The sequence below is a fragment of the Trichechus manatus genome, unplaced genomic scaffold (genome assembly GCF_000243295.1).
Source record: "Trichechus manatus latirostris isolate Lorelei unplaced genomic scaffold, TriManLat1.0 scaffold00017, whole genome shotgun sequence".
Lineage (NCBI taxonomy): Eukaryota > Metazoa > Chordata > Mammalia > Sirenia > Trichechidae > Trichechus > Trichechus manatus.
The window spans coordinates 8,784,402-8,809,430 of record NW_004443953.1 but is presented as its reverse complement, the minus strand read 5'-3'; the positions used below and the strand labels follow the sequence as shown (position 1 = coordinate 8,809,430).

The 25,029-nt window shown below is 34.2% G+C and overlaps 1 protein-coding gene across 5 annotated transcripts in view; it reads left to right on the top strand.

Annotated features, from left to right (window-relative positions):
- ASCC3 (activating signal cointegrator 1 complex subunit 3) overlaps positions 1-25,029 on the top strand; it is a 414,547-nt gene that overhangs the window by 279,913 nt on the left and 109,605 nt on the right. For all 5 annotated transcript variants that reach the window (XM_004372420.3, XM_023727600.1, XM_023727601.1 and 2 more), the window contains 6 exons: positions 57-177; positions 2,637-2,779; positions 17,046-17,183; positions 17,270-17,390; positions 18,346-18,478; positions 21,397-21,522. In XM_004372420.3, the coding sequence (XP_004372477.2) occupies positions 57-177; positions 2,637-2,779; positions 17,046-17,183; positions 17,270-17,390; positions 18,346-18,478; positions 21,397-21,522 (782 nt within the window). The remainder of the gene's footprint in view (positions 1-56; positions 178-2,636; positions 2,780-17,045; positions 17,184-17,269; positions 17,391-18,345; positions 18,479-21,396; positions 21,523-25,029) is intronic.

The window sequence follows — 25,029 nt, the reverse complement described above, 5'->3', positions numbered from 1 at the left end:
AATCTCATAAACTTAAATATAAAAACTGAAAATGATTTCTCTCATATGTACTCTAGATGGGCTTATTCAACTTCCGACCATCTGTACGCCCAGTTCCACTGGAAGTTCACATTCAAGGCTTCCCAGGTCAACATTACTGTCCTCGTATGGCTAGTATGAATAAACCTACGTTTCAAGGTAGGCTTCAGGTTCTTGGAAGGAAATAGTAACCATTTTACATGGTAGCAAGTAAGTGAATTCTAATTAGTGTGGGCTTCTCTGAAAGGGTGATAACTACTTCAGTGTCTACAAATATCCAAAGATATTTATCTCAGCTGTTAAGGATTAAAAATATATGCTTAATTAACTATTTAAAATTAGAGATTTCATAAAGGATAATGTTTTTGTAGTAGAATAAAGTAAAAGTATATAATTTTTAAAAAGTAATCAAATTGCTCTTAATATTATCTATTAAGGTATTTTCTTATGGTAGTTAGCTTTAACAAATGATAAAGAGTAGTTGAAGTTAATCAACTATCACAGTAAAAATAATCTTAGTTTTACCAAAAACCATAAAACTTAGAATTTTCAGTGCTTTTTTATAATGTTTAATTTTTCTCTCCCTAACAAATTAGGAAAAAAACCCCGTTGCCATTGAGTCAATTCTGCCAAATTAGGCAAGCAGGACTGATTTAACGACACTCCTATTTTATTAAAACATGTTTTGTTTAGGCTGCATAAGGAATATTTATTATATCAATTAAAAATAACCTCCAAAATAAATTCTCTAATGTGAACTGCTGTTGATTGTGAGGTGACAGTTGTGAGGTGACTTTTTAGCTGCTGTAATTAGCCTTGTGACAGAAGCAAAGTATTGATTGTGAGCTAGAGACCAATCTTGGCAGTTCAGATTATTTACACCTCAGCAGAAGCATTGTACAAAATCACTAATGAACAATAAATCTACTGTGAGCTGTTCAGCCACACCTGTTCTTGTAGCAGCAAAAATCCATTAGATGTTGAGGTTTAAAAAAAGGGACAGATTCATTCATGATTATGTGTACAAATGATGCCAATATTGTACTAGTATGTATATTTTATACGTTATATCTCTAATACTATTTATCTAAGCATTGCCATTTTCATTCTGTAATATTCTGATAAACTGGGAAAGAGTGAGAAATAAGATAAATGAGTTTATTTTTCATAGTTTGTATTGTTGAGATTACTTATATCTGTATCTATTTAAGGGATGGCTGATTGCATACCACTGATTGAAGTGAAACATTTTGTGTTATGTAAATCAATAGTAAATAACTGAAATACTTCTTTAGATATGGTATCAGCACAACAGCTATCTTAATAAACTATTATACCTATCGTGGATCACTGTATTTCACTGAGTTTAGAAATATGATTTTATGATAGCTTTATTTCTCACTGTTAGGGAATGGATACAGTCAAGGTCATGTCAACATTTCCTTTATAAACCTTGTTTCTTAGCCCATAAAAAGAAATTCTGCAGCTCACATTTCAAACAAGAAATTACAAAACAGATGAGCTCTTTCACATAAGGTTTTTAAATGTCTTTGACTGTTTTAAGAGTGCTATATAGAAATAAATATAATTCTGCTTGTGACATCTTATCAGCATTTTGGAGCCTACGTATAGCTAAGAAAACTCATTTTGAATTAGGCCAAATGCTTTATGTAGCTTTTTAAGTAATTTTATTTTTTTGAGATTTGATCTACAAAATATCATTCAGTCTTATTATTCAAGTTATCAAACTACTCATCTCATCTTCTTTATGCTGACTGCCATTTAGACATGGTATTCTCCTCAGCCCTCTTCTATATTTTCATATCTTCCCTCTTGAAACATCACGCGTAGGTTTTTAGAGAACAGAGGGAAAACATTCTTCTGTTTATCTTTCACCAGCTTATTGTTGCAAACTCTCCTCTAATTTTTCCATCTACTGACAACAGGGCAAATATAAAAGGAACTTTTCATGGCCTTTCTTAGAGATTTTTCATCACCCTGTATGACTGGAGCCCTGGTGATACGGTGGTTAAAAGCAACGGCTACTAACCAAAAGGTTGGCAGTTCAAATCCACCAGCCATACCTTGGAACCCCTATGGTGCAGTTCTGCTGTGCCCTATAGGGACGCCATGAGTTGGAATTGACTTGACAGTGACGAGTTTGGTTTTTTTGTTTTGTTTTGTTTTTGTATGACTATTGTCTCTAGGACCAATTAACCCTGTAATATCATTGATGAGGCAAGCAGAAATATCTCCAACACCTCAGGAACAGAAAACTCAACCCAAGATTTAGTGTCGATGGATAGCTCTTAATGGAGAGTCTCAGCCTTTAGGTGTCTCCTTCCTCTGCAGCTCAGAACAGAACTTGGAGCAGGCGTAGTTATATCTTCCTTGTCTTAGACAACATATTGCCTAAGTAGAGTCAGCATTCTCTCCTTTCCTCTCATTTGTCCAGCATGCTGTGAGATCCATGTAGTACTTGGAATAGTGGTAAATTTCATGACCAAATTAAGAATTCACCTAAATCATTTATTAGTTTTTTATGTATCCATATCTTAGTGAAATTCAGATTTGGGTGTAAGTGACTTACCATTTGATTTTCCTCAACTTTTAAATAGCAATTAGAAGCCATTCTCCAGCCAAACCTGTTTTGATATTTGTCTCTTCGAGGCGTCAGACTCGCCTTACTGCTTTAGAATTGATAGCCTTTCTGGCTACTGAAGAAGATCCAAAGCAATGGCTGAATATGGATGAAAGAGAGGTAAGCACTATATTTTATCTTCTTCTTCTACATGTCAATATTGTTTATAATGGAAATTACATATTTAACTATATTTAGTTTTATTTGATACTAAAAATATAGAATAACATTATAGACATTTGGGAGAAAATAAACAGGAAATACATAATATTGCCATCTTAGCACAGCCCTAACATTTTGGCATACTTCTTTCCAGTATTTTCCTCTTAAACATTTATTTTATATATTGACATTTGTGATTTTTTTCCTTTAACATCATCACGTGTGTATTTTTTTATATTCAACTAAGTTTTCATAAGCTTTCAGTGTTCCCTACCCTCATGGAACTCAGTCATTTTACAAAATTAACTCTTAAAAACATGTAACACATGCTCATTTTTTTTTATTTAGAAAACTAAAGTATGTAAAAATAAAAACCCTGTGGTTATGCTGTCACTTGATAATAACCAGCGTTAAAATTTTAAATAATTATACTTTTTTATGTCTACACAATTATATTCCATTATATGGCTATTTCATAGTGTTCTCCTATAATTTAATAAATATACATCTTTATTATTAAAGGTTTTTCTTTATTTAGAATTATTTCCTAAGTATAGAGTTCTAAAAATAAAATTAGTGGGTCAAATAATGTGAACATTTTTACAGCTTTTCCTACACACTGCCAATTACTTTCTTAAAGGATTATACCAGTTGATGTAATCACCATTAACGTATTCCATTATACATGTAATGTAATCCAATAGTAATTTCCATTATGAACAATATATGAGAGTAAGTTTTACTACATCTTCGTTTTAATTCATTGATATATTATAGATAAAATGTATCTAAAATTTATTATGGATAAAATTGATATAGATAAAAAGATATTTTCCTAGGTGATGCCATTGTTTTAATATATGCTTTGATTTTTGTGCCGTTGAATATTTTTCATGTATTTGTTTACTAGTTGTCTTTTTTGTCTTTTTATTTCTTTTGGCATTATATCTATTTCAATACAGCATTTTTTTTACAGATCTCTGTGAGGGCCTTACCAAATTAAAAAGAAATAATACACACGCATATAAAACTTTATATTGTATCACTTTTTCTTCATATATTTGTGTTAATATATACACAGACGTGTTAATCTTTCATCTGCTGTGTTAACTACTTTTTCTAGTTCATTGCATGCCTTTTTATTTTGGTATCTTTTTACTAATAGAAGTTTTTACATTTTATATGATACAAGCATTAATATAGTTATTTGTAGTTCCTTCTTCTACTTACAAATATAGATATTTTTTCTCCCCTGTATAAATTTAATGTATAATGCTATTCCTCGCTTATTCTTCTCAGTGTTTTTAATACATTTTCATAGATGGACTTAAGATGGAAAAAAATCTCAATATGTGAGAAAATTGTTACATGGTCATTTTCTATGCCTGGACTTTCTAATACTGCATTCTACATTTAAAACCACTTTATCATTGGTTATATATATATAATGATTATTGATTAATGATATATATATATGGGTTTCAGGAAGTTATCCTCCATTCTGTATTGAGGATAATAGTACAGAACTATGGTGGGGATGGGATATTTGGAATTATTTCTCCCCTCTTGCTTAAAGGACTTCCTTTATTAAAAGATCCATGGTATATAGCCATATTTTTAGGTCATTATTCATCATAAATTGACATCATCTTCATGAAGGAAATTCAAGCACCCCCACTCTCCAATAACAATTCTCTCTTCTATGATTGCAAGATTTAGGATGGACATTGCCAAGCCTCTTAAACAACTCAAAATCAAATTATGCCCAGGATACAAGTTTGGCAGATAAAGGAAAATGTCTCATGTGATTTCAATGCACATATTCTTTTTTCATTGCAAACAAGAAAAGGTATTTTCCTCAGTAATGCCAAAATTACTTTCTAGGGTCAAATAAAAATTTTTATGCTGACTGTCTGGGAGCACTGCTTTACATTATCTGATCCATGTATATTACTTCCTTCCCCTCACCCTTTCCATCCTCCATATTCTCCCCTGAGGAAGAAGAACGGTGTTGTTCAAGCTAAATAAAAACAATGTCCCCAGACTACTAGTATCCTGGCTTAAGAGTTTTCAGGGTTAGTTCTCCCGCTTTGTTCCTCATTACTCTTTTAGGGTTAGTAGACTGGTTGGACAATACTGTCTATCTATCTGTCTATCTAATCTATCTATCTACTATCATCTATATAAAAAACAGTAATATGTAATGGTTAACTAATACTCCATAATGTTTTCACTTAGGACCCTGGATAACCTTAATTACTAGTAAATAACAGACCTAAATCTTAACTTCATATAAAGGATATCACATGATTACTTGAAGTAGAGTGAAAAACTATTATTTTATCCTTCAAATTTCAGCATTACTTTTTTAATGTTACTAGTATGTTTATTCCACATATCTATTCAAAGTAATAATTCTAGGTCAAAACAATTATTTTGTCAAAGTAATTTTGTCCTTGCACGTTTTAACTGATATGCCCAAATAATCACCCTGTTAATGTCTAAACTAGTATCTTAACTTAGGTGGCAAATATTGAAAAACGTATCTATGGAATATTGACAGTGTATTTTATGTGCAGCATCTATTTAGGCTTAATTTTTTTATCTTGTGTCTTATCCCTAAAAGTATTCCAAATGGAGACCTCTCTTTGAAATCAGGATACAAATTACATACCTATTGAACACACACTGGGGTATTTGCTGAAAATACACAGAGGCTGTGCATTTAGCGCATGTATGACTCGCATTAACATCAAATGTGAACCTCATGTGCTTTTCCCAGCTTTAGTACAACTGTAATACTTTTTTTTTATTTTAACATATCAGACCCAAGGAACTGTGGATAGCTCAGCCATTTTGTAGAATTACTTCTCTATTTTTTTATTAGCACAAAACTTTATCACCAATGTGAATTGGAAACCATAGAATTTATTTATATGATTTCTGCTGTTTTATAGATTTTTATTGCTAAAATAGGACTGCTGGAAATTATGTCATTTCCAGACGCTTTGTTCCACCAATCCCATCTCAAGAATCAGGGAACCCAGGCTTTGTTTTATAACTGTCTTTAAAATCAGTATTTCAGAAAGTTGGCAACTGACTACTGTATAAATTCTATTTGTTTATATCAGAACCAACTATAAAGTAGGCTTTTCAGTTATTGAACTCCTAAATAATTAACTTAAAATAGGAAGACTTTCTTTTACATTTTTACCTTTATATGGGTTACACTCCAGAATGTTCTGGGCAAGAAGTTTAACGTCTACTCCTGTTGCTGCTTTTTATACAGTGTCAGATTGGTGTTCTGTGACAGGACATGGGTACTCTGGTTTGGACTCTAGTTTTGACAACTTGAGCATTTGAAGGAGGCTGAGTAGACACAGCAGAAATTATCCTGGCAGCTGTGGAGGGTGACTGTGTCATAGAGCAATATCCAGATCATTCTGGAATTGAATGATCTTAAGTCAGGAACTGTGTGTAGATATGGAGAAAGAGGTAGAGAGGAAGGGGAGGGGAGAAAACTAAGGCAAATCAGAAGGAAATGGAGAAAAAATACGACAAGAATAAATATATGTGCTCTGTTTTCTGTTTTGTTTTTTTTTCCATTGGCAAAAGCAAAATGATTATCAATGTATCTTCTTAACCAAATATGGTCAAAAGATAAAGAAACAGAAAAATTCCTTCAAGAGTATTATTGATAGGAGTTTATACTGTATCAGGAAACCTCCTGATAATAATGTCCTTCTTGTTCACCATTACGAAGCCTTCTTGCTTTGATTTCAAAAGTTCTTGGGCATATGCTGCCATGTCACTGAATTCTCAGTTTCACACTTACTCATTAATCTCAAACTATCACTGTGTCTTTGCATCATTTTCTCAAATTTTAAGTTCAAGACAGAAATGTCTGAGTGCCTGAGCTTTAGTTTCTAGCAGGAAAATGGGGTATCTTTCCCTCTTTGGCTTCTGTAGTAGAAGGAAATACAGTCTTTTCACTGCCCAGATTCACTCACACATCATTTTCCCCATACCTTCACTTCAAAAAAAAATTCCTCTTAACAAGGCAGCTGTCCCTCATATAACACAAAATCCATTCATTCCCTCCCCAACGGGAGACAACTAAATATTTCATCATTGACTCCAGCCAGCACTAAGTCCTGGATTTCTCGGTTATATTCTGTTATTCTCTACTTGTTTTGAAATACTTCTTTTGAAATCCCATCTCAATATTCTCTAGCCAGTTGACTCAGTTATGAAGTTACCCTCCACCTGCTCACACTAGGGCCAAACAGATATTTATGATTTATTTTCTCCTTCATCGGTCACCTGTATCATTTTTCTTTAACCAGCACCTAAGATAATCAAGATTCTTTATCCATTGGAGTGACTTAAACCCACATTCCTGAGAGATTGGGAGTTGGAATTTAACATATACTTAGTGTATGTTATAGTTGTTAGTTACCAGAGGCAGCTCCAACTAATGGTAACCCAATGTGCAACAGAATGAAATATTGCCTGGTACTGGGCCATTTTCACAATAGTTGATATTACTGAAGTCCATTGTTGTGGCCACTTTTCATTTTGAATGCCTTCCAACCCTAAGGGGCTCATCTTCCAGCACTATATCAGACAATATTCTATTGTGATTCATTAGGATTTTCATTGGCTAATTTTCAGAAGTAGATCACCAGGCCTTTCTTCAGCTTCTAGGTAAATAGCTGCATCCCTTGGATATTAAAGCCTCCAAACCAGCAGTGGTAAAGTTACAGGGAAAGGAAACAAAAATTTTGCACTATTAGCCATTATTACAAAAGACACCAACACACCTTGACTTCCTGGATTTTGGAATTATCTATTCTGGCAGAGAGAGAAATTTAATGATCCACTAGTTCAGAGCATACACCTCATCCTACAGGATAATACCCCAACCTTGCCAAGGTATTATCTCCTAGATGCCCTTCTGAGACTTTAATAGGCCAGTTTTTCTTTCTGTAAGGCCAGCTGTTTCTGGCTGAGGAGAAACATAATAAGACCAGCACATCTCATGACATCAGCCCGTTGTCTTACTTCTTTCTATCTATAAAGTGAGTTACTCAGTCAGGAACAATATTGTAAAAGATGTCATGATAATGTATAATGTATTCAGTAATTCTACCATTGAAGCTATTGGCAGAACCATAATGGGCAGGAAAAGAGAATCCAAATCCAAAGTATGTGTCTTTTGTAGTAGAGATGAATAGATGTCCACTCCATGGTAGAAGGTGTCCAGTACAATCTCCTTACTACTGGATAGCTGTCTGGTCCCATGGGTATGGCACTTTATAATAGGCCCAGGTTGTTTGCATCTGGTGACTATTAGGTATTGAGCAGTGGCAATAGGTAGGTCCGCCTTAAAAAAGGGAAATCTGTGTTTAGCTCATGTATAACTTTCATCTCTTCCACCTTAGCCATTTTGTGCCTGTTCCCATTGAACAAAACAGCAGGGCCTGGGAAGGAGGCTGACTGATAGCCTTAAAAAAAAAGAAAAAAACCATTGCCATCAAGTCAATTCCGAACATCTTGCCCACTTGGCAAGTATAGCATTTTCTAAAATGGCTGTTTATGTTGTTGAAAAAAGGTATTTGCAGTGAAGAAGTCATTAGTCTGGAAAACTCTATCATGCAATCTCTGGCATCGTTTCTATCACCAGGGCCATATTTTCCAACTACCGATCCTTCTTGTTTCCAACATTCACATTCCAGTCACCAGTAATTATCAGCGCATCCTGATTGCAAGTTTGATCAATTTCAGACTGAAGAAGTTGGTAAAAATCTTCAGTTTCTTCATATTTGGCCTTAGTGCTTGGTGCGTAAATTTGAAATAGTCTTATTAACTGGTTTTCCTTTTAGGCATATGGAAATTATCCTGTCACTGACACCCATTGTACTTCAGGATAGATCTCGAAATGTTCTTTTTGACAGTAAATGCAATACCATTCCTCTTCCATTTGTCATTCCTGGCATAGCAGACCATATCATTATCTACTATGACTAGGAAGAAGGACCTGGCTGTCTACTTCTGAAGAAACTAAGCCAGTGAAAACCTTATGACTAGCAGCAGAACATTGTCTGATACAGTGCTGGAAGATGAGCCCCACAGGTTGGAAGACACTCAAAAGACGACTGGGGAAGAGCTGCCTCCTCAAAGTAGAGTTGACCTTAATGATGTGGATGGAGTCAAGCTTTCAGGACCTTCATTTGCTGATGTGGCACAACTCAAAATGAGAAGAAACAGCTGCAAACGTCCATTAATAATCAGAATGTGGGATGTACAAAGTATGAATCTAGGAAAATTGGAAATCGTCAAGAATGAAGTGGAACACATAAACATTGATAATCTAGGCATTAGTGAGCTGAAGTGGACTGGTATTGGCCATTTTGAATCGGCCAATCATATGATCTACTATGCCGGGAATGACAAATTGAAGAGGAGGAACATAGCACAAATTAAGTTTGAGAGATAGGCAGAAGTCAGTTCATGCAAGGCCTTACAGCCATAGTTAAGGAGTTTGGATTTTATTCTAAATACTATGGAGTGGCCGTCATTTACATTAAGTACATCAAACAAGACATTTTTTGAGTTCTTTTTGGATGTCAGGTGCTTTTCTAGAAGCTGAGGTCACAGCAATGAATAAATCAAAGTTCCCCCCCTTGTGGAATCAACATTCTAGTGAGGGTGAAAGACAATAAACAAACAACTTCCTATGGGGAAAAAGTAAAAACGAGAATAGGGAGTGCTGAGGGTGGTAGTGGGAAGCTACACATTAATATAAATTGAGAACACCTCTCTGATGAGGTGTTCTTTGAGCAGAGACCTGAAGGAAGCAAATCAAGCAAGCATCAAGGGAAGGGGTGTTCCAGGGCATCGTTAGATTTTGAGCTAGGCAAATTTACATATCCCAGTTTACATTTGAAGGTCACTTTTGCTCCTTAGTGGAAAATGGATCAAAGTGGAGGCAAGAGTGAAATTGATGATGGTGGCCTAGTGGTCACCTAGGGGTGGTGGCAGTGGAAATGGAGAGACATGTTTTAGACCACAATCAAAGGACTTTCTGATACATAGGAATGGGAGGCAAGAAAAAGAGTCAAGAATGACTCTTCAGTAAAAAATGAAATAATCTGGGTAAATAATGGTGCCATTTGTTGATAAATGGGGAAGACTGAGAGTGGAAGATGGAGGGAGGAAGGAGACAGATTTGAGCTAAAAAAAAAAATATGTATATATATTTTAGACACATTAGTTTGTATGGCTAAGACTTTCAAGTGAAAATTTCAAGGCAAATGGAAATAGTTGTATAAAAACCAGGGAGCGCATCAGAGAGATGAACTTATGAATTTAGGAGCGTAGAGGTGGCCTTTAAACCCAGGTGAGCACATAAGACCCGCAGGCAGAGAATGTGGAGAAGTACGGCAGGCTTTGAGGGATTCTTGCATTGTGATCTTAGGTAGAAAATGAAGAGCTGACAAATGGTACAGAGAATTGTGATGCCAGTGAGGTAAGATGGTGTCCGAAAACACCGTAGAAGAGAAGGTTTCATGAAGGAAGGAGTACTTGACCACATCGAATGCTGGTGGGAGGTTGAGTGGGCTAAGAACAGAGAAACGCTCAGGGGATTTAGCCCATGGAGGTCCTAGACAAACTTAACAAGCAGTTTCAGTGACATGTTGTAAACAGAAGCCAGTTTGGAATGGGTTTAAGAGTAAGTAGGGGGGACAGGGTGGATGCAAATAGGATGCACAACTCCTTCTAGAAGCTTTACTGTGTACTTTAATTAATGTTATAATTTAGTGTCTAGCAAGTATGGTCTGTTAACTCCTGCCAGATATTCTGCAGTCTGGTCCCACGTGCAAGAGTGAAAGCTGCTAGGATCTGGATAGTTGGCAACCCACATTAAAGATAAAAAAGTAGAGGGAAGGTCATTTCTTCTGAGTATTTGTTACTAATAAAAGCTGAGAATGCAACCCCTATTTCATCACTCACACTTTGAATGAGATGTCATACCTGAGGTTGGAGAGAAGATCTTTGTGTGAAGATTACACTTTATTCTCCCCCTCAACTCCTCCATGTATCTTGCCAGTCAGCAGCACAGCTGCCCCTTTCTTCCTCTACGCTGTCAAATAAGTCCAGGTAGCTAAAAAAGGAGTACAACAAAAAGCACTAACCATTTTTGCCTTTACAAGTGGGAATGAATTAGAATTCTGCAAGGCTTTGTGTCCTAAAGGGCTTGGTCCAAAATGTTTAAGTTGTGTTCTAAAGTCTGCAATGCTGCCAGAAGGTAGATGGGGGAAAGGATCTGAAGCAGGAATGGAATAGCTTTCTGTCTGGATCAAGATATGGCAGGAATATATATGGAAATAACATGAAAATCAGAGGCGTATGGAAGATAAGAGTTCTTGGAACAACAGTATAGTTAAACCTTGTAAATTCTTACTAATTGGCTGGAAGGCTCATCTAAATTAAACAACGTTATTAAAGAAGTGATTAACTTTAATTTTACCCAGTGCTTGAAAGTGATTCATGAAAAACTAGTGTAGGTGCACAGGTGGAGCACTTTGATGAACAAGATTGATAATATTTTCACAAGCTTAAATGCTTGAAGGATGTTCTTAAATGCTTGAAAAGTTTATTATCTCAAGATAAACGTAATTCATCCAACTTTGTTATAAGTAAAGGCATAGTAGACTTACGAAGATGAACTGTCTTCTATCTTTACTCAAAATTATCACAAGGTCAGATTTGGTGGGATTTCTACTAATGATATTTTACTTTTTTTTTTTCTTTGATTCATTTGGCTGTTCAGTCAGCATATACACATTGACCTCTTCTTATGGGTGAAAACTTGGTTACAGGCTTTGAAAATAGACTTTGAGATTGTTGAAAATCAGAAATTGAGTTTAATGCAGAGATAACCGCATCATTTTCTATTTGAAGGACCTATTTGTTGTTGTTTTTCTTTTTACAATATCAAACTAAAATAGATTGGTTTCATGATATAGAACTCCCACCCCAAGTGCTTTCAGTGTTAATCAGCCTCAGACTTCTTAACAACTGACCAGTAAAGAAACTATTAGGCTGAGGAGATTAAGTGTCACAATAGACATTATCTAGAAATTTGCTGATCATTGGACGTTTGAACTCAGCTGAAGCTCATGGAATATTTGTGTAATTGGGAGCAGCCAAATAATATTCTTGAACTACTAGATAGGAGACTGTTCTATTTTATCTTGCCTTAGTTGGTATCATGCCTGTCCTATTGAAGAAAGAAGTGAAGCTCTTAGTAATAATTGATATATTTATAGAGTACTTTATAGTTCACTAAGGGTTTATATTATCTCATTTAATCATGACTTCTATGAAGGTAGTTCTTGTTATACCAGTTTTACAGATGCAGAAGCTGAACTTAGAAGAATTACTAAGTGATTTGCCCAGTAGCACTCAAAACCAGGACGGCTGACCCAGAGCCTGTGTTTTTTTACTCTCACACGCAGTAAATGGACAACATACTGACTAGAAGAGATGGAAATGTCAAAGGGTTGGGGGAGGTGGATTTGACAGGGGCAGAGGTGTGGAAAAGATAGAGAAAACTTAGTAGCTAAAATGTCAAACACAAGCAACAAAACAAGAGCTGTGCCATTATTAATCACGAGTAAGATGAAGAAGATAATATTACAGTTTAGAAAAAAAGATAATTTTAGATATCTTCATTTTCAGGCATGGGGTGGAAATACTCAAATATTAAAGAATGTATGGATTTGTGAATCATCTGCATAGTGTTCTCCAGCTGTGAGTCTGATAACATTACTCATTATTACACATCATACCTGTTTTCTGCATACGGTCTAAAATAATGGGACCCAACCTTAAGCCAAATGACTAATATCGTTACATTAAATAATTCTTAAAGTATCCCTCTCATCCATGTGGTGGTTAGAGGGTATCATGGTGGCTGAGAGTATGGACTGGAGCCATGCTCCCTAGATTCAATATTGACAGCCCATTACAAGCTGTGTGACATTGGTGGGTTGTTTAACTTTTAGCCTCATTCCTTCATCTATAAAAATCAAACTAGTTGCCATCAGGTCACTTTTGTGTGTCAGAGTAAAACTGTGCTTCACAGGGTTTTCAATGGCTGATTTTTCAGAAGTAAATCACCAGACCTTTCTTCTGAGGCACCTCTGGATGAACTCAAACCTCCAACCTGCAGTTAACAGCTAAGAACTTTAATAGTTTGTACCATGCAGGTACAAACTCCTTATCTATAAAAGAGGATAATAATAATCCTATTCTCAGAGGATTGTTTTGAGGATTACATGTGTTAATACATGTAAGGTAAAATATGCCTGGAACAGTTAAATGTTCAGTAAATGATAACTGTTATTACTATTATATATTATAGCACCATTGAATAATACTTCCTACATAGATAGGTTCTTTTTACTGAAAGCCATGTGGTAAAATTTGATCTTCTTTTTATAATCTTTTGCTTGTGATCTTCACAAATCCAATTCATATTAATACAGTGTTTGTTCATTTAAAAGTATGATACATTAGAAAGTTAATTCTATCATGTCCCTTTTATCAGCTTTGTCTGTATTTTAAAAGCTTTTTAATATATGGAAGTGCTCTCCATATAGCATGTGCTGGAATCTCAACTCTCTAAAAACGAAAATAAGCATAAAAGTATATATTCAAAGCTATATATGAAACACTTACACTGGTGTTTCCCACCAATAGCATGGTGGATAGAATTAGAAGCATGTAAGGAAAATCTTTAATATCTCACCCCACAAGCCAATTTTGATATTGCTATCAAGATTCAAAACCAGCCACAGCCATTGCGATCGAGGTGATTCTGACTCATAGCAACCCTATAGGACAGAATAGAACTGCCCCGTAGGATTTCCAAGGAGCGGCTGGCATCAAGCTCAGGACAAGCTAAAAAGCAAACATTGAGAATAGTATTGTGTTTATTTGGCAGACATAGCAAAGATTTACATGTTATTTTTCAGATTTTATTTATATACTTATTTTTCTTATAATTGTATAATTAATCACGTAAGTATATTTATATATTTAACAGTGTGGTAAATCATTTTGAAGGTGGTTTCTGGGCTTCAGAGGGGACAGCAAAGGAAGAGACATTATGAAGAATATTGGTAAAGTTTGGAAACTTCTGTTTTTTTTCACTTAATTTTTCACCCTTCATCTATGGGGTTTATCATACAGAAGTGTATTATAAGAAATTAACATTTGGTAATTATAAGAAATTGTTTTAACTTTACCTAACATCTGTACCAGATGTGATATATTTAATTATTTTTGTAAAATAAAAAAGTCTTCATAACTTTCATGATTCCTTTGTATGGTGCATCTTTCTTTTATTGAGCATTTTAAACAATTGATAAGTATTATTCAGTGGCATATGGTCTGAGTCTGACATGCTTTGAAAAGAGTACAGAGTTCTGATAATGAGGATTCTGTGAAAATGGGAAAACCAGCACAACAGATATGCTTTGAAAAAGTATGGGTTTTTAGCATCTTGAAACAATATATCACACTCAAAGGGACAGAATTGGGCTGCACAATCTGTTAGCTCATTCTTGTCCAATCTGGTCTCCTCCTTTCTTTTGGAGCCAGCATTGTCATCAACTCACTGAATTATATTCTGACTGGAATGTATTTCAGGCACAGAGTAATGTATCTACTTAAATGGAATCCTATCTTTCTAGAAAAGCTTTTTGAGTATAATAAATTTAAAATAAAAAAAATTCTATTAAGTTAAAGTAAATGGTTCAACTGTTTGCATATGTGCCTCCTCCCCCACCACTCTTAAAAGAAAAAAAAAACACTACTTAGAGGAACATAGATCCATTACAATATTGAATAATTTTTGTATTTAACTATCAGTTACCAGATATATTTTCAAAGGCTGTTTATTGGAAAGATTGCGTATAAATTACAACAAATGTTAGTTGAACAGAAATGAACTGTGGAATTAAAACTTCCTGTATCAGTGTAATAACTATTATGGTTATTCTTTTTAAAACTCTATAGCAGCCTGTCTTAACGAGAATTAAGCCTTAATGCTTGCCCTAAGGCGTCCATTGTATATAATGAATGAAGTTATCTCCCATGCATCTAGAATGGTACTAGCTATCCTTGCGAGAACTGAGAAAATGGTGACTCAAATATTTTTTGTAGGGCTTAATTCTCTCACAGAACTAAGCTTGAAAAAGGCTACTCTGTACTGTTCAAGTTCACTGAGGTTTCTAATTTGAAAACTGTCGTGTAAATGAATTTGGTGTTATAAACCATATTACTTTATATAAAAGATTATTTGTGACAGTCTTTGTAAAGTGCTAAACACAACGTCTGATACATAACAAATGTTCAGTAAATAAAATCTGTTCTCTTGTTTTAAGCTTTCGTTATCCTAGGATTGAATAGGCTGTTCTAGTAGTATATTATGCTTAATGATTGAAGAACATCTGCTATAAATTTTGCTTTTTTATAATCTTCAAATAATTCATAATTCATCTACAGAAACTGTATAATAAGTGAAGTTTTGCGTTTGTGTGTGTGCGTGCGTGCGCATGTGCGTGAACGCTCTCATGAGGATTTTAGGTCTTTGCCTGTTCAGATAGGCAAATAGTTTTCTTTCATGCATTGATTATGTGAAATTGGAGTGGGAGAGGTGGTCAGTGAGAAACAGCATTCCCTGATGCTAAATGATGGAGTATTAATGGCTCAGCAGACTTCCTACCGTAGAATTCTTCAGCTTTCCTTTGGTAAATGGTATGTTATTTTTTGGGGTATAACCAACATTGCCATGTTGTTGCTGTTGTGGTGTGTAGTCCAGTCCATTCTGACTCATAGAGACTTTATAGCACAGAGTAGAATTGCCCCATAGGCTGTGCCAGGCTGTAAATCTTTACAGAAGCAGATTGATCTACCTTTCTCCCGTGGAATGGCTCATGGGTTCAGATGGCCAACCTTTTGGTTAGCGGCCGATCCCTTAACGACTGCCCTACCAGGACTCCCAACATTGCCATAGAGCACCACAAATTATACAAATTATAAAAATACACTGTGATTTAAGTTATAAAAACAGAAAGAAAAAAAAAACTTCCTGAAAATAATCATCAGAGCAAGAACACCAGTGCGTTAATTTTTGATAGTGTGATTTGAGGATATTTTATGCTGTGAACTATGGAACAAGAAATAGGTAGCAGGCTGTCACTTGATAATGACTAACATAATTTATAGGCTAAGACACATTTCTCTATAGCATGCGTTTGTAGTCAGCTTATTTATTCTGTGCTAATTTTAAAGGAAAGGTGAATTTATGTTAGTACATTTCTATATTCCTGCTTAACAGTTTATAAAGTAAATAATTCAGGAATATCATGTGAACAGTAGTAAATATGAAACAGAATGAACTGGTTTATACATTACATTCAGTTCAGTGAAAATTAGTAAATAACATTCTGATTTGTATGTCATTAAAGTTTTGCCTAATCTGTGTGATGCTTTTTATACATTAATAATTACTTATAAAACCAAACTTCTTTTTCCTATTTTATGGATTATTAGTGTGAGACAGTTTGCTCCCACATAAGAAAACTTGAAGTATTCTATGTCAATTCAAAATGAAAATAGTAAAGAAAACAGTTTTTGAGTGTTTCATTATGTGGCTATGTTTGACCTTATGCATTTTTACTAAATTGCAGCACCTGGTTTAAGATTCCCTACCCAGGGGTTTGATGCACTGCTGATCAGTGTGTGCACAACCTGGAGAGTAAACGGATTGCAAGTATCCTTGTAATGTTAGAGGTGCTAATAGTGGAAAAAGAAATGAGGTTTGAAGGCATTTTAGGCAGCATTATATCCATTTTAATAGTTGTTACTCATTAAGGGGTAGTGCATTATTCCACAGATTTTTTTCCTTGATGCATAAAAGTAATATGGATAACATTTAAGCCTTAGTATATTTATAATATACTTTCTCACCAAGTAGATATTCTTTTCAATTAATTATACTTTAATCCTAACTGTAAATAGGCTAATATTTTTATAGTGTCATAAAAAGCAAAAAAATTAAAATTAAAATCAATCAAATACAGCTTACTATGAAAATATTAAAGCTAATGTGCCTACATTGTAATTATGGATTTTTTTTTTTTTCCAGATGGACAACATCATTGGAACATTAAGAGATTCCAACCTGAAGCTGACACTTGCTTTTGGAATAGGAATGCATCATGCTGGACTACATGAGAGGGACCGAAAAACAGTAGAGGAACTGTTTGTGAACTGTAAAGTTCAGGTATTTTTCTCCTGTTAATAGAGAACTAAAGATAACTTCAAAGTTATATTTTAGTTAGATATAAGATATTATCTTTTATCTTTTAGGTTCTAATTGCTACAAGCACATTAGCCTGGGGTGTAAACTTTCCAGCTCATTTAGTAATTATTAAGGGAACAGAATATTATGACGGAAAAACAAGACGTTATGTGGATTTTCCCATTACAGGTAAATTTTAAAATTTTACAGAGCTATATTAATCTTCTATTTTAGCCTTGCTAAGCTGAATTTACATGAATTAAATATTAGAGAATTGGTCCATTTAAATGTATGATGAGCAAGTTGTAAATTTTCTGTTAATGCAGATATTATATAAAATATTGAGCTGTTTTATTAACTTTTACATAACAAATTTGTTAATAAATATCAAGTACATAATTGATGTTTTCAAATTCATAAATAGATAAAAGTACTGACAGGTAGATATTAGTGATTTAATAAATTATGATAAAACATTACTTACGTTTAATTTTAAATATATTTCACTAGAAATGATACTTAAAATTAAACTTCTAGAACCAAAGTATTTGTTGCTACGGTTTGTGCATCAGCAGCCCATTAAGATATATTTAAAACCTTTAAAGAAGCATTTTCAGTAGGTTCTAAAGAGATAAATATATTTATTTATTTCCCTCGAATATATGTGAAAACTGTACCTTCATCTCAGAGATTCATGTAGTATAAAAGAAGTTTTATAACATGGGGATGAGGATGAGGCTTAAATGGGCTCATTATTCATGGGGAAAAATAATCAAATGGCTCTTTCAAAGAGATTTTTCTATGTAGGTTTGACTTTATTTTCTTTTTTATTAAAATATTAATATATCTTTAACAGCATTTTTAAGCATATAACTAAAGGAAACTTTTTCTTCCTTTTATAAACAGTAAGAGAGGGCCTTTTGGGAACCCACTTTCCATCATAGTGAAATGCTTATTTAATTATAAATTTTCTGAGGAAATAATACCTATTTAAGGAACTCAAAAGTAGATACCAGAGATAGTGTTACATACTCTTAAATATTATCCTTTGTTATTTTGTGTTAGAGAAGCATGCCAGAATCAGTAAATGCACCTTGTTCTATGTGCCACTTTGCAAAATATCCCTTATGCTCTCTTTTTATAGATGTACTCCAGATGATGGGGCGTGCTGGGAGGCCTCAGTTTGATGACCAAGGCAAAGCTGTAATTCTGGTCCATGACATAAAGAAAGACTTTTACAAAAAATTTCTTTATGAACCTTTCCCAGTAGAATCAAGGTAAATTTTGCCTTTAAATTATTTAAATGGAATCATTTTATAGGAATTTGATATTTTTCTTGTTATGTTATTAGGTAAAAAAGTCAGTCAAACTCTAATTCAAAAGTATTATTTGAAGTGAAACTGAATGTAATTATCACTATAAGACATCATTCAATGATAATTTTCACTTAAAAAAACAAACTTATTTAAAGTAGTGTAGTACAGTGTTCAGCCACACTGGCTCTGGATCCAGACAACCTGGGATCTTGAGCAAGCTATTTAACTCCTCGGTGCCTTAATTCACCCACCTGTAAAAAGAGAATCATAGCAATAGTACCTATCTCCTAGGGTGCTTGAAATGATAAATGTAAAGTGCTGGAACACGTCTGTCTCATAGTAAGCACTTAATAAATTATTATTTTGGTTTGAGCTTTTAGAGTGTAGTTAACTAAATAACCAAAATAAAGGGACTTATAATGAATAATTTAGGCTTATAGTCTGTTTCGGAATTATCCCATATGATTTTGTGGACCTGGTAACTACTACCCCTTCCATAAATTCTTCCTTCATTTTCTCAGGTGTAAGTAATCTTTTCTTGCTGAAATTTATCCATTTTTTACTTACGACACTTACTATTTCTACCTTTTATCATATTCTTTTTTGTACATATGTTATCTGCTTTAATCTAGCCGCGTTGAGAACCAAACATGTTTCTTATACTGTAAATATTTATTGGGTGTTTTATTCTAAGTGCTAATGTTCTTTTTTTTTAAATTTGGAAAATATAAATACATTAAATGTTGTGGGACACAGCTAACATTGTGCTAAGAGAAAATTTACAACCATAAATGTATATATTAGAAAAGAAGAAAAGCTGAAATGTCAATGATTTAAATAACCGTCTCAAAAATTTAGAAAAAGAGTAGCAAATTGAACTTAGAGAAAAGAGAAGATAAGAAGGAATTAAGGAATTGAAAACCAACACACATCACATTAGAAAAAAGTACACAAAGCCAAAAGTTGGCTCTTTGAAAAGATTAATAAAATTGATAAACCTTTAAGACTGATCAAGAAAAAAAAGGAGACAGAGAAAACAAAATAACAATATCAGGAATGAAATGATCCCACAGGCATTACAAAGATAAGATATTATGAGCAACTTTTTTAAAATAATTTTTAAAATTTTTATCAAATGGTAAAATTCCTCAAAATAGAAACACAACTTACATAAGCTGACATAAAAAGAAATAGAAAATATAAATAATCCTTTATCAAAACAGCTGAATCTGACATTTAAAATCTTTCCACAAAGAAATAGCCTGACCCAGATGATTCACCAGTGAAACTTTCCTAATATTAAAGGAAGAAATAGCATCAATCTTGTCTGAACACTTTTAATAGGAGAAGAAACAGGAATATTTGCCAGCTTGTTTTATGAAAGCAGAATAACCTTGATACCAAAGGCTAATAAGTAACAAGCCGATGTCATGGTAAATAAAATCTAGCAATGTGTAAAAAGATAATATATTACAACCAAGTGAAGTTTATTCCGTAAATGCAAAGATAATTTTTTAAAAATCAGTGTAATTAACCACATTAACTGAAAAAAATGAGAAAATCTTACATCGTAGATGTAGAAAAAAGCATTTGATAAAATTTTATATTTATTCATAATAAAAACCCATAGCAATCCAGGAAAAGAAAGGAATGTCGACCTTTTGGTTAGCAGCCTGAGTTCTAACCAAAAGCCTTGGTGGCACAGTGGTTAAGAGCTACGGCGAGCTATGACTGCTGACCAAAAAAAAAGGTCAGCAGTTCAAATCCACCAGCCACTCCTTGGAAACCCTATGGCGCAGTTCTAGTCTGTCCTGTAGGGTCACTATGAGTTGGAATCAACTCGGCTGCAATGGGTTTTGTATATACTTGGCACTTAATATTCACTGAATGAATGAAGAGAATGTTAACTCACAGTGATCCCATGTGTTACAGAGTAGAACTGCTCCATCAGATTTTCGTGGCTGTAATCTTTTATGGAAGTAGTTCACCAGGCGTTTATTCTGAGGAGCTGCTAGGTGGGTTCAAACCACCAACTTTTAGATTAGCAGCCAATTTGAAACTGGTTGTACCACCCAGGCTCCTTTTATATTTACTCCAGTACCTCGTAAATATACTCTTCCCTACTCCCCAGGATATCTCTTCTGTTGCCTGATGTTACCCTGCTCCTCTTGGCTCTCAGCCTGTCATACTGAGAGTTACTAGCTCCCTCCCTATAAGCATGTGCTTATTTTTTATCTCTCATTTAATTTCCCAGAATGATTGATAGCAATAAAATACAATCTTTTGAGTACCTAAGGAGCCTTGGTAGTGCACTGGTTACATGCTTGAGTGCTAACTAAATGTTTGGCAGTTCTAACCTGCCCAGTGGGCTCCGCAAAAGAAAAGACCTGGCAATCTGCTCCCATAAAGACTATTGCCTAGAAAACCCTTTGGGGTAGTTCTACCACATGGGGTCGCTATGAGGCAAAATTCACTCAATGGCTCCTAACAACAACAACATTGAGTACCTACCATGTGACAGGTACTCGTGGTTCCTTTTAAAAAATGGTTACTAGTATTAACTTATTCTGGAAAATAATTGCATTTATAGTATTTTTGTTAAATTCTTTCTGACTAGCCCACTTTTTATTCATGTTCAAATAACATAAATATATATGTACTGGTTAATAAACTAATTTCTTGAGTTCATGATACTAAATGATTGGTAGTCTCATCTTGAAAAAATACTGAAACAAAATTCCCACTGAAATAATTTAGGATGAATATGTACATTTGTTTTGCATCTTAGAACATAAAATCTGGGTTTGGGCTAAGTGATAAATTCAAGTGTGTTTCATTTAATGTTCATGTATGTTTCCCATATCTCATTCACCATGTAGCTTATTAGGAGTGCTCTCTGACCATTTAAATGCAGAGATTGCTGGTGGCACAATAACATCTAAGCAGGATGCAATGGATTATATCACCTGGACTTACTTCTTCCGACGTCTTATCATGAACCCCAGGTAAGTGGAGGGCTTATTTGAAGGGCAACTATTTACCTTTCTCTTTTGCACTGAAGAGAGATATGTTTCAGAGTAATAAATTCTAAACTCAGATACATACAAAATAGTTAGAACTTTGAACATTTTAGGTATATAAATCCGCCCAGAAAGTCAGATGATGTCTTCAATATGATCACAATATATTATGATCTATTAGAAGACTTACAATTTTGTGTGTTTATTACTTAGCTTATTTGAATTATTTTAGGACATTTTTAAGGAGCTTGCTCTGCTATTGCGGAGACAAAACATCTGAAGTGTTAAGGAATGTACTAAACTGTGTGGTGGTGACTGGAGTATAGTAGGAATTAGAGGAGTAAGGTTTGTGAAGTTGTAGTGGGGAGAGTTTGTGAGGCTTTCGTAAGGGTTAATAAGAACACTGCAAGAGGAAATAAAATTGCTGAGTAGTGGAGTGTCTTTTGTTCTAGTCTGGATAGCTTAGATCTTTAGTCAGCACCTATTATTTCTCAGGTATTAATGCTACACAGAGGCATAAAGGTGAGTACATCAGTCCCTGTCTTCAAGGACTGATCTTTTAAAAGTGCAGAAAAGAGATATACAAATCATTACAGTGTAAATCATAGGTACTCTAATACAACTGTGTAAAAGTCTATGAGAGTGAAGGCTTCACAGACGAAGTAATACTTGAATCAGATCTTGAATGAGGAACAGGGGTAGAAAAGGTAGATGGCATTTCAAACAGAAAAATATTATATGTGCAAAGACTTTCTGGGCTTGAAAGAATCATAAGTGTTTGGAGAATGCCAAGAAGTTTGATATAGCCAAAGTTTAAGAAGGGGACAAGAAGACTGGAACCTGAAAGTAGGCCAAGCACCAGAGTGAAGGGCCTGCGTGCTTTGCTAAGGAATGTGTATCTAATCCTGTTGACTGTGATGAGCCACTGGAGACTTAAACACGAATTAACGTCACCAAATTAGGTTTTATTTTGTTTAATTTAGTTTAAATACTTATTGCAGTATAGTAAGGAATGAGTTGGAATGGGAAAATATTTACAGCAAGAAGAACAGCTAGGAAGCTGTTTAGTAATAGGAGAAAGATGATGAGGACCTGAACAGGTGCAGAAAGAATAAAATGAGGAGCCAAATTTGAGGGACATTCGATAAGTAGAAGGAAATATTAAACCATTATAAGGTCTTAGAGAGAGAGATCATGATGAAAATGTTACTAAATCTTACGTATTGGTACCTTAAAGACCTTTTTTTCATCTTAGATTTCCACTTACATAGATGGGAGTTTAAGAATATGGTGATATTTTGCTCAGAATTATCTGATTTTTAAGGGCCTCTGAATTAGGGACAAAATATTCTTTTGGGGTGTGACCACAGTATCAATGAGATAGCCACTCAGCACTACACATTTGCACAGTTTGGAGGATTAGAGTAATGGAATCTTCTACTGGGAGAGATTTTACGTAGACTCTAGTCCAACCTTATTGTTTGATATTGAAGAAATGGAGGCTAGGAAACCTAAAGTGACTTGCCCCAGATCTTGTAGCTCGTTTGTGGTAAAGCCAGGACTTAAAAACCCAGGTCTTCTGACTCATAATCAAGAAATTTTTTTTTTTTTTTTTCCTTTTAGCTTGGTATATAACTGTAGGTTACTATAGATATATTCTTTCTTTTTATATCTTAAGGATAGAAGCAGTTCATGTGGTGGAAAGAGCTTTGAGCTTGGAATCAGCACACTAGTTTCCTTGTCTTAGCACTACTCTTACTATTTAACCTTGAGTCACTTTACCTCTCTGCGCTTCACTTTCTTCATCTGGGTCATGTTGAGAATGAAATAAAGGAGGTAAAGTCTTTCTAAATACTGTATTGATTATGAGGAACAGAATAAATGCCAATTAGTGAGCTGTTATCCTTGTATTCCCTTCCAGTTACTTTAATAGTATATACCATCCTAAAAAGTCTACTCTAAAGATCCTTCATTTTAGTCACTTTATCTAATTGGCACAAAAAGGAATAATTACCTAAGGCAAATTGAGTATTTTTGGCAAATTATAATTCCTTACTGAATCCACAGGTAGGCTGTATTTTGTGTGTGCCTCCCTTTTAAAAATTGTTTTTATTTTTTAACTTTGCATTTTGAAATAGTTTCAGGTTTACAAAAAAAATTGCAAAAATAGTACAAAGAATACCTGTATAAGGGCACATGATGTTTAAAGATATAATAGGTGATAACAGCAAAATAAATAGTGAGGGAGACATTTTAGGTATACTGAATGTTACTGAAGTTAAATTGGTATCATTTTAGACCAGGTTATTATAAGTGTAAAATGTTAAATATAATCATCACAGCAACCACAAAAAAAAATAACAAAAAAAATACACACAAAAGGAAGAGAGAAGGGAATCAAATTATTCACTACAAAAAGCCTACAAATTATAAAAGTTGACAGTATTGAGAGAAATGAAGGACAGATAAGGTATAAGATACACAGAAAACAAATAACAAAATGACAGAAGTAAGTCTGTCCTTATTGGTAATTACTGTGAATGTAAATGGACTAAATGTTCGAATCAAAAGACAGAGAGTAGCAGAATGGATTAAAAAAAACGAGATCCAATTGCATACTATCTACAAGAGACACATCTTAGACCCAAGGACACAAATAAGTTGAAAGCGGAAGGATGGAAAAAAAAATTCCATGCAAATTATAACCAAAAGAGAGCTAGGGTAGCAATTTTAATATCAGAAATAAGATAGACTTAAATAAAAATCTGTTATAAAAGGTAAAGAAGGACATCATATAATGATAAAAGGGTCAGTTGATCAAGAAGATAAGTATATATGCACCTAACATCAGAGCCCTAAAATATATAAAACAAACAGAATTAAAGGGAGAAATAGACAGTTCAACAATAATAGTCAGAGACTTTAATACACCACTTTCAGTAACAACAGAACATCTAGAAAGAAGATCAGTAAAGACGTAGAGGACCTGAATGACACTATAAACCAACTAGACCTAACTGACAAATATAGAACATTACACCCAACAACGGCACGATATACGTTCTTCTCCAGTGCACATGGCTCACTCTCAAGGATAGACCATATATTAGGTCACAAAGCAAGGCTTAATAAATCTGAAAAGATTGAAATCATACAAACTGTATTTTCTAACCACATGGAGTGAAATAAGAAACTAATAACAAAAGGAAAACTGGAAAATACACAAATATATAGAAATTAAGCACACACTATTAACCAGTAGGTCAAGGAAGAAGTAAAGAGAGGAATCAGAAAATCTTTCGAGTTGATTGAAAATGAAAGCACAACATACCAAAACTTACAGTGTACAGTGAAGGCAGTGCTCAGAGGGAAATTTGTAGCAGTAAACGCCTACATTAAAAAAAAGAGGCAGTGGGGCCAAGATGGCAGAGTAGTCAGACACTTCCAGTGGTCCCTCTTAAAACAAAGACCCGAAAAAACAAGTGAATTGAT